Below are 11,084 nucleotides of genomic sequence, written 5' to 3' on the forward strand. Positions count from 1 at the left end.
TAAAGGGAACTGTGAGTGAACTGTAGAGTGAATACCCATCTGAAATTTCAAGGTGCTTTGTCCTGTGGTAAAGGAAATGATATGTTAAAATGAAACTGCTTTCTCTGATGGTTACTGTGTGGCATCCAGTTGTGAGAGCGCAAGACCTGTCCTCGTTGCACTGTTTTGGACAGTGTCCTAAGTATCACTAGTTTTTTCAAGACAAGCTTTGTAGTAGCATCTGGACCTAGGTTCAGACCCTCAAAAATGCTTAGATATCCAACTTTTATTTTGATTGTTAGTATTAAAGTGCTTAAGTGCATCTCAGGCTGTGGATGCTTGTTTTGATCCTGCAGTACTAAATTTCCCAGCACATGGCATGCTAATATATGTAGTCCAGTTATTACCAGTAGGACCAAATGTTAACAATAAATGCCTTGGAGAATGCGGATTTCCTGAATTTGGTTCTTGTTAATTAGCATAGTGTTTTCAGTGAGCCTTTTAATTTTTTTGGCATCTGGTTTTTTATCCGTTGAGTCAACATTGGTTTTCTGAATGGGGATTTGCATGGAAATGCTGCCTTTGATTTACTTGTGTGGTAAAGGTAATTGGGCAGTGCTTGTTACTAGAGACTCACCTGAAATGACCTGTATTTGTATTTTGCTCTTCCTTGCTGAAAGTGATAAACTGATCATTTACAGGAATTGTTGACCGGCAAAATTCAGTTTTTCTCGCTCACTTCCTTCTCATACATTAGGTCCTGTTACTGAAGTCAAAACAGATATATATGTCACCAGTTTTGGACCTGTTTCTGATGTAGAAATGGTATGTATTTCTGGGATTAAATGCCATTTCCTGGTTCTGAGAAACCATTAGCTGCAGTAAGGAGTGGATGCTTCATCTGTACTGTTCTGTCAATCATGCAAAGTAGACAAGATTAGTAACAGCTTAATTTACAGGTTATAATTAGATACATCAGGCCTGATTCTGGTCACACTTTCACTGTTTTTTGGCTGGCTTAAGGCATTAACTTTGTAGGATTTAAAACAGACTTTCATGGTGTAGAGGCAGAATCAGGCCTTGCGGGGATTGTCTAAGTCAGTCTACTGTGGGGAAAACGTGTTAGTATCTTTGAAATTGCTTTTCCTTTCTGAAACTTGTGTTATTCTCAGGTGAATAATAATGACATCATTTCACAAATACTTGTTGACGTTTTCATTTCAGATGAATGCCCTTTGCTGATCTTTGTGCCCCTTTTAGCATCTCTTCCAGTGAATGTTTGACTGATAAGAGTTTTCATAAGTGTCTGCAGAAATTGAGCATCAAAATGACATGCATGAAATAGTCACAGAAGAGAAATGTTACATTTGCACGTACTGTTATTTGTGCCTGAATGACATCTGCATTCATTTGAGGTCAAATCCAGCATAACTGTCATCACCTTCTGTAATCCAGTGGTATACCCTTAAATCACACAACAGTTTATCTTTTTATAAAATATCCAAGAAATCACATGGAAATAACAGCCATATGTGCATTATATATTTGTCCTGAACTTTTTTAAGGGAAAGGCAGTTTCAGGGCAGTAACTTTCTTCCCATGCGGTGCTGTCATGCACTTCTGGTGCACCTGATTTGCTTCTACCAAAGGAAAGGTATGTGATAGCAAGATATCTTTTCAAGGGCTAGATTCGTGACAGCAGTCTCATGTTGAAATGCATCTTACCCCCTCAATGGTTGTCACGTATAGTTTGATGCTGTTCAGTGTGACGAGGACTACAAGAAAATCTAGTAATGTGTGCCTCAAATCTAAAATGAGGGCTGCATGGCATCTCTCAGGTTTCAGTGAAGCATTTGACATGGTGCCACATGGGAAGTTATTAGTTATATTGGAGAAGGCAGGTGTGAGAACATGGGCTGAAGGTAGGTAAGGAGTTGGCAAAAGCAGAGTTTACAAGAGGAGTTTCTATTTTCATCATTAGGGATTAGTTAGGAGGCTATTCAGGGATCTAGGAACTGCTTTTGGAATGCTTTTTAGTTAATGTATCTGTTAGTGACCCAATGTAATCTGAATGTGGCTGCACTCCTAAAACTTGCTGAAGTGGCAAAGTGTGATGTAACCTTAGTACAGAGGATGTTCAGAATGTCTTTTCAGAGCTGGGTTGCTTTGGTACCCAGTGTAATGAAAAGGGTTGAAATCTCGTATTACAAAGTCTGTCATGTAGAAGCTAGTATCAGAAACTGCTACTTATGAGCTATGAAGTCACCAGCAAGAAATGACACTAGAAAAGAGACTTTTCATAGATTAACTATAAGCCACAGTGGAGGATACAGCCATAGAAAAGAAGACAGATACAGTTCTAAGATGCATTGCACTAGTAGACATGCCTCCTTGCCCATGTGAGTAGATATGGCCATACAAGTAGTTTCAATGGTAACATTACGCAGAAGAGCTTGAAATAAAGTCAGAAAAGATTGGCTTAAAAGCAAAATGACAACTGTAAGTTAGAAAGGACTTAAAGCTTTCTGTTTTACCATTTTCAGTGCCCCATGATTATTTTTTTTTTTTTGTGAAATGCTTTACCTTCCAGAGATGAGAAATGTGTTCCTTTGTCCATTCATTCATATATGATTTCTCATGATGTGCCTGCGTCTTCATTTCTGCAGTTGTTGTTTGCATGTCTGAATGGCTTTTCTGGGGAAGTTCCATAGTCAAAACCCAATGTGTGTATGTGCATATTTATCCATGTTTTGTGGGCATGACAAAGGAAATATTTAGCTTTTCTCATTTAAAAGCTTGCTTTCCGTCAGTTGAATGTAAATTTTCTTTCCTGACTTTAAAGTGGAAGTAATAATTTGTCCTGGTAGTTTTAATTCAGTGAGCAGCAGAATTAACCCATGGATATCTTTTCTTTAAAAAACTATTGACTCTTATTGTCAGAGATAATTTGGTTTGCAGTTATATGATTGACTACAAATTCAATTGCCTGCTTCCTGCAACCTAATTAGATTAATTATTCCTTAATGATTAAATATGTGTAGCAATTTATTGATATGACTAATGTGGGAAATTAAACTATTAGGAAGTACACAACACACGTTAATTGCTGTAAATATGTTTGTGTAGTGGGCTTAGCATTTTCTTTGCTACTGATTTCTTTGCTCCCAAAGGATTTATTTTTTTTTACAGAAAACACTTATACATGTGAATTTGATATTTGCTTTTCTGCAATTTAATGCAGGAGTATACAATGGATGTCTTCTTCCGTCAGACATGGGTAGACAAAAGATTAAAATATGATGGTCCTATTGAAATTTTAAGACTTAATAACTTGATGGTTTCGAAGGTGTGGACTCCTGACACTTTCTTCAGGAATGGGAAAAAGTCTGTTGCACATAATATGACAGCCCCAAATAAACTCTTCAGAATAATGAGAAATGGCACCATCCTGTACACAATGAGGTATCTAACTTGTTTGTTCAGCTTCGTACAATTACTGTATGCAAAAAGTTATACTGCCTAGACAAAATGGCAACCAGAGACTATTTAATTTGTTCCATTATAGGCTTACAATAAGTGCAGAGTGTCCCATGAGATTAGTGGATTTTCCCATGGATGGTCATGCTTGTCCTCTCAAATTTGGGAGTTGTAAGTTACAATTATCAAATTTCTTGTAACTGCAGAATTAAAATAGTAGAAGTAGATTTTGGATGATTACTAAACTTTTTGAATATTAGTCTTGATATACAATCCTTATGCAGACAAAACTCCTGTTAAGTTCCTTTGGAATTTTATTTAGGACCTGAAAAATTAAACCCAGGCAGAGAATTGAAAAGCAGGCAGTAATTCTGCTGTTATGTTAAACACCACTATTCTGGCTACATGGTTTCTAGAAATACATAGTTTTTCTTGATTCTTAGGGAGAAATTAGATACTCAGTGAAGTGAGAGATTCTCTGGAGAAGACAAAGAAGGTGGGATCGGTCTCGCCATCCAAGAGCCAGGTAAAAGGCACCAAGGGCAGCAGGTTATTTGACTTCCTCTATGTCAGTGGAGGCACATTGACATCCTAAATCAGATGTGTAGTTTTCAAGGAAAGATTTGATCTTTAGTTGTATTTATTTGTCTCCTGTCTCCTCACCTGTAATGGGAGTCTGCATGGCAAGTTTAGTCTAGGTAAGTATTTTTTAGACTGGTGAGAGGAATCTTAGTGCACATGACTTTCCTTTTCTGGTTTGAAATCAGATGTAGATTTTTGGATAATCTCCAAACTTTGGCTAGAAGGAACATTTTAGGACATACTGCGTTAACAGCTAAGGGATGTAGTTATGATTCCGTGATTTGAATCTGTAGCAGAGACCTCTGAGAGCACCTGGGGATGGTTAGTGCACTTCATTAACTATTTTGTCACTTTTCTAAGCCTCCTTGGTTGCTGACTTCTCTGCTTTACACGTCGATGTAGTCAGTGGCTGGACATTAATCTATTTTCTTTGACCCCAGAGCCCTTAGGTTAGAATGGCTAGAAGCTACTCATGGTCTTTCTGTAGCAGAAATTTAGCTTATAGAGCTGGGTAGTCAACCACAAGGGGGATGTTAAAGACACTACTCTGATAAGGTTTTTCATCCTTGTTACAGTGAGACTGGAGACCAGATGCTGCCAGAATTGGCTTTGGTATCAACTATACGATAGGGGAGCTTCAAATGTGGGGGTTTCTCCACAGGCGTATTTCTTCAGGCAGAATCACCAACCAGCAGAAGTTGCACTTGACACTAATCTGATATCTTCCTCAGTGAAACTTGAAATAAGACGTAGCCATTTCAAATGCAAGACTGATTTAACTTGATTTTAACAGGAGTTTGGGCTGTGTAGGGATTGAATGCTAGCCCTAAGTTATGTCTTTTGTATTATATGTAAAATGTTTCTTTGGGTGTGCTTATTTTGGGGTTATTGTGAATTTTTTACTGCTGCTTTCTTGCAAATATGTTAAACACAAGTTTAAAATTTTATAGTTTTTAGTATAATCAGTCTTTTTCTGTAAAGAAATGTGCACCCAGTCTCCAGAATGTATCTTCCCTATACATGCTCTTTTTTATGTATTAGTATATTATAATGATAAAATTTTAAATAGAAATTTCTAAACTAATTTAAAGATAAACCTTACATGCCCAGTGAGGGCTGATCCAGAAAAATTACTTGTGTTTAGACTTCACATTCAAATGTGAAGTGAATTTGTGCGTCACACTTGGCATATGACCTTAGTTCCTATTTATTCTCCTCTGAGGGTGGTTTTTGGGGGTAACTTAACATGAAGGGTATCTTCTAAAGTTGTTAGTGTGAGTCTTGGCATTTGATTTCAGTAGGTTTGGATTGGGCTTCTAGAAAAGTGTGAGAAGAGGTTTCCTATTTATGCAAACTGATGATGTGTTGTAGATGCTTATCCAAAGAGTGAAATGATTTATACCTGGACGAAAGGACCTGAGAAGTCAGTGGAAGTTCCTGAGGAGTCTTCCAGTTTAGTTCAGTATGACCTGCTTGGGCATACGGTATCCACTGAAACCATTAAATCTATCACAGGTAGGAATCTCGTCAGTAAAAATCAACTTGAGGTAAAACTAACCCTGTAACGTTGCCTGAGGCTTTTTTCTTTCCTTTCTGTAAGGTATTCTACTGAATGTCATGGGCTATATATTAAGGGCTGAGAACATAAATCTGAATTAGGTTTCTGTCCTTCAGATTTACGTTTGCAGATTCATTATCCATTAAATCTATCACAGGTAGGAATCTCGTCAGTAAAAATCAACTTGAGGTAAAACTAACCCTGTAACGTTGCCTGAGGCTTTTTTCTTTCCTTTCTGTAAGGTATTCTACTGAATGTCATGGGCTATATATTAAGGGCTGAGAACATAAATCTGAATTAGGTTTCTGTCCTTCAGATTTACGTTTGCAGATTCATTATAGTAGATTGCAATGCTCTTTCAGAAAGCTAGAATGAGATCATTACTCCGAGGGACAAAATGAGCATTTAATCACTGCTTAAAATGCAGTTTGAAGAGTCAAGAGGATGCCTGGGTGAGGAAGTAATCTTTCAGCACTGTATCCACATTATGTGCAAAAGACTTCCTTTGTTTGGCGAGGCAAACAGCTTGGGATAGAAGTACAGCATACAGAATGGGTTATTAAAGCCATAAAAACCCTCTAGTCACATAAGGATAGGCACAAATGCATTAGTCACAATAGATACTTCTGCTGACTTGTGCTTTAAGAAATAAGGCAAATGGCAACTACAGGCATCTGAAATGAGTGAAGTGTCACTGATGAGCAGTGTGGTGATAAACAAGCGTATTCCCAAAATATTTTTAAAATTTGGAATAATTTTCTAAGCATCAGCAAGTTTGTGTGTTGTGGTCAAAATAAAACAGATAAATATATTTGATGTATTGCTCCATGGATATTTTTCTCAAAGATAAAGCAGCGGTTTGCAGTACATGAGAAATTTGCTTCTCGACATATTGATTATTATGAGTTAACAGCAGAATTTCCTTACTGTCCCCAGAATGCTCATTCTGTAGTGCTTTATTGAGACAGTTTATTCAGTTTATGGTAAAACTGCTTTTTTTTTTTTTTTTGGTTTAATATGAATAATAACATTTTAGATAAACTTACAATATTTGTAATTCTTCTCAATGATTTTCCATTTTTTAAATTATCATACTGGTGCTGATGCATAAACCTAGTAAAAAGCTGAGATGCTTCCATGTATTTTGATGTGCATCATTGTTGTTGTTTTATTTGTCAGGTAGGTACCACAATGTTCTGGATACTATGGTAGGTAGACAAGTTGTGTCTTGGGACTCTTCAACAGAAGACAAAAGAATTGTTTAAAATCATAGTTATACTGTAAAAAGAGATCCAGTATTAGCGTATATTTATAGTGCTTTTGATAGCAGCTTCAGAATGGCACTGTAAGGACCTACTACTTCCAGGATTTTTTGTTTATAGCTTTCATTTGTTCTTATTTCTGAGGAATATATCTTTCTATACACATTAAGTGGTATGAATAGCATAATCTTAAACAATCCTAGTTGATAATCTGAAACAGTTATTCTACAACACAAAAATTTTATGCACAGTCAGAAAAATATTTTCTTTTTTCTTTTTTTTTAGGTGAATATATTGTTATGACAGTTTACTTCCACCTCAGACGGAAAATGGGTTATTTTATGATTCAGACCTATATACCATGCATTATGACCGTGATCCTTTCTCAAGTTTCTTTTTGGATAAATAAGGAGTCTGTTCCGGCTAGAACTGTGTTTGGTAATTATTTCTTTTTTTACTTTTTCTAGTACTTCCTCTTTTAATGACTTTCACTTGAATAGGCCTTTTTTTGTGCCTGCGGGTACAGTGCCTCTGTGCTAGTGCAGAATAAAGTAAATTCAGAGGAATTTTTGCTGTCAATGTATGAAGAATGTGTTATGTGAATCCTTGGAATCTGAAGAAAAACTTGGAATATTAAACCAGAAGGGTGACATGGTTGCCTGTGGCACATGGATGTACGTCTGTGGGGATTCTACCTGCTTGCGGGAACAAATTGGGAAGACTTGGCCCTGAGTAATCCAGTCAAGTCCTTAGCCTATATCCATAGTAGTTTTATCCTCCAGTGAACAGCAGTGTAATTACTTGAACTCACACTTTCTAAAATCCTTTTGAAATAATTTGATTTGCAGTGTGTGAGATGTACAGATGTCTTCTCACAAGTTATCAGTGAAGTCATCAGTGGAAGCTTGCCATGAGTAAGACTTAGATCCTGTTACTGTAATTTCATGTTTAGTGCTCTTCTCTGTTTTATGCCATTGCTGTTATGAAAATGAATTCAAAAAGCAAAGTGATCGCAGGATATTAAAATTGCCCTTATCAAAATACAGCTTGAATGAGAGGCTACAGTGAACTCTGAAAATTAAAAACAAAACAAACCAAAAAAGCTTCTATGGAGGACAAAACATAGAAAGTAAATGGAAACATGATTCCTAACAAAGAAGTAGGATAAAAACATTTTTTTAAAGCAGTCTTTATAGAGCAATGTCTTGACTTTATAATGTACTGTAGTTTAAAGTAGGACTAATCAGGAAGAGAATGTTCTACAAAAAGCCGTTCTATAGATAAATAGATGCTGGCAAGAGTGACAGGAATTAATGTTTCTACATGATGGCCCATTCAGACATGTAAGTGGAGTCGGAACACTGTTTAGTACTGTTTAGGTTAATGATTAGTTATTAGGTTTACGGGTTGTTGCTCTTATAAGAACCCCACTAGCTCTCAACTTAAGCATTGCCTTAGGCAAACTAGTATATCGCTTCACATGCTTTTGCAGTGATGTTGAATAACAGTACTTTTTTTGAAGGGAGTATTGCCATGAGCTGGAAAGGTAGAATCTGTATTTGTAGAAAAAATGGGATGGTTAAAAATTTACATATTATAGAGCAATAGATATGTGTCATTATATCCATATGTGAAACTGAAAAACAAATAAAGTTTGGACATCCACTAAGTTGCAGTTAAGTCTTTAAAATGCCTTTGAAAGCGAGTGGCTTAAAGTATGGCTAAGAGTATCTTTTTAGTTTTCTGTCAATTTGCAACAGGAACTGTGTTTTCTAAAGGTTGTCTTAAAAGAAGATAGAAATGTTGCAGGCAAGAGATAGGAATGAAGCCAGAATACCTGCTATGGGACCAGCTTTCTAGAGGAACTGTCAGAAGAGGCTAACAAAAAGATCTTTCTATTGGACACTGCATGATTAGGGAGAACTTGGAAAAGGTAACAGAGGAAGGATACATCAGGTTGTGATTTCTGCAGTCAGAGCTTCAGGTGCTTGAATCTGGTGATTGTGTGAGACTGGTGTTTCTTAGAGGAAGGACAGTGGTAATTTTAAAACATGTTTTTAACATCAATTTTTATATTAAAATAATCTTAATATATTTTATAAGGTTATACATCTTTCTAATCAGAAGCTTGCAAGTATTTAGCTCTGGATAATGATGCTTCATGTGTATATATAGGTTTTTTTACCAGAACTTAATTCCCTACCCTGTAAATCCCTATGGCATGTATCCAAGGGCAGTTGCAGTGGGAACTGCAAGTCTTCCAGAAGAATGATTTAGTAGAGAGAAATCTGATAAAGACTATGGGAGTAAACTATAATAGTGTCATGGCCTCCCCTCTCTCCCTTGTATTTGGGGAACAGTTGGTCATTCAAGTCACTTCACCCTATTCTGACATCTATTAAACGAATGTCCTTAGAAAGACAGTTAAGACAAACTGTTTACTTGAAGTGGACAAAGGTAGAATCAGGAAGGATAGGGCTAAGCAGGGATGGGTGTCCTTCAGGAAAAAAAAAATTACTTTCCATAATTTTTTTTTCTCAGACTTAAACATTTTCAGTGGTGTGTTTTTCGACACCTTCCCACTGAAGAAGGTTTTGTGAGCTTGCATCTGTGCTTTTATCCTGATGAGTTTGCTCTGAGATATTCTTTGTGCTTTCATGAACTGGCTATTACTCTTTTTTTTTTTTTTTTTTTTTTTTTTTTTTTCTTCTCATTCAATAGGAAGGACTGGTTTCATTGTGTCCAGTTCTCTGTATGGCAGTGTCTAGGTGAAGCTTTTTCCTATTGGAATACCACCATTTAGGATGTAGGGGATGTGAGGATCCTGTTGGAAAACATGCTCCTAATTATTTTGAATTCTTCTGACCGTATGCATTTCATCCTGAATTAAAATGGGTACAGTGTTCTTTTCATAAGAGTAATGACATCTCCATTTGTAGTCAGTCTTCCTTGAGGTTATCATGGTAGGATTTATGCAGTGTTCACTATATACTCAGTATTTTGCATTTGTGTGGTATGGGATATTTTGAATGAAAAAGGAAAAAATTACCCCATACATTAGTTTTGTATAGTGTGTATTTGCATTTAAGTATTATCATGAACTGGTCTTCTTTTGAGTTCAGTGTTCATGCTTGTACACTTTAATTAAAAAGTTGTTCTTTCAGAAGGTGAAATTCTAATTACATTTCATTGGTTTAAGTAAGATAAGATGATGGTTTCTTAATTAACAGAGTTATTAACCTAATATTCTAGTTTTCCTTACCACCAAAATAATTCGCCATGACTTAATGACACCTGGATTACAAGTGGGATCAGAGGAACAGATGCAGACTAACAGGTGGCATTCTGAACCCATTACAGGAAAAATCATGTTTTTGTTGCAGTCTGAGGAGCACTCACCTATTTAACAACTTAAATTATGTTCAAATGTTTAGAAAATAACTTGTAAGAAATTCTATTGAACTTGACATGAAAAAAATATTAAATTAAGGCTTCCACATTTTCTTCATGTGAATGGTAGATGATCTGCTTAAAGTCATGGCTTTCCAGGCCTCCTTTAAAAACTGGTTAACTGTTTTGTGTACATAGGTGCTCACAGGTATATAATGGTTGCCATGACTTAAATGTCATGCACTATTCACAAGCAGCACAGAAAGACTCCTAAGACATTTAAAATTCTTTGTTTGAAGCTGCTTGCCTGTTCTCACTTTTACTGTGATTCAGTAGTGCTTTTGCTTTATTTCTTTGAAGGAATAACCACAGTGTTGACAATGACGACACTGAGCATCAGTGCAAGACATTCACTGCCGAAAGTATCTTATGCTACTGCCATGGACTGGTTCATAGCGGTCTGCTTTGCCTTTGTGTTCTCTGCTCTTATTGAGTTTGCTGCTGTCAACTATTTTACTAATATTCAAATGGAAAAAGCCAAAAGGAAGACAGTAAAATCCCTTCTTGAATTTCCAGTTGCTTCAGTACAAAGAGAAAGAAGTACAGAAGAGACACTCACGGTATGTTTTCAGCTTATACATTTTCTGTCTTTTTGGTAGTATTTCTCAGTGAAAACAGGCCTTTAACTTCTGTCCAGGTTCCTCTGAGCTAAAGATGCAGTGTAAGTCAGCCCAGTGGAAGGCTAATGCTACACTATACTCAATGATAAAAACCTGTAAAACATAATTTAATTCTTACTTGCATTATTGGATTGGATTATCAGGGGAGAGGAGGAA

At 36.4% G+C, this 11,084-nt stretch overlaps 1 protein-coding gene across 1 annotated transcript; it reads left to right on the forward strand.

Moving 5' to 3' along the window:
- Positions 1–736: 736 nt before the first annotated feature.
- Positions 737–10,868, forward strand: LOC104458273 (gamma-aminobutyric acid receptor subunit alpha-4; the record flags this gene model as incomplete). Its single annotated transcript, XM_010086998.1, has 6 exons — positions 737–804; positions 3,221–3,441; positions 3,545–3,627; positions 5,410–5,553; positions 7,144–7,296; positions 10,609–10,868. Coding segments are annotated over 6 exons (929 nt in total), but the record flags the coding sequence as incomplete, so codon positions are not given.
- Between the last annotated feature and the right edge of the window lie 216 nt (positions 10,869–11,084).

This window comes from Pterocles gutturalis, unplaced genomic scaffold (assembly GCF_000699245.1).
Source record: "Pterocles gutturalis isolate BGI_N339 unplaced genomic scaffold, ASM69924v1 scaffold36881, whole genome shotgun sequence".
Taxonomy (NCBI): Eukaryota; Metazoa; Chordata; class Aves; order Pterocliformes; family Pteroclidae; genus Pterocles; species Pterocles gutturalis.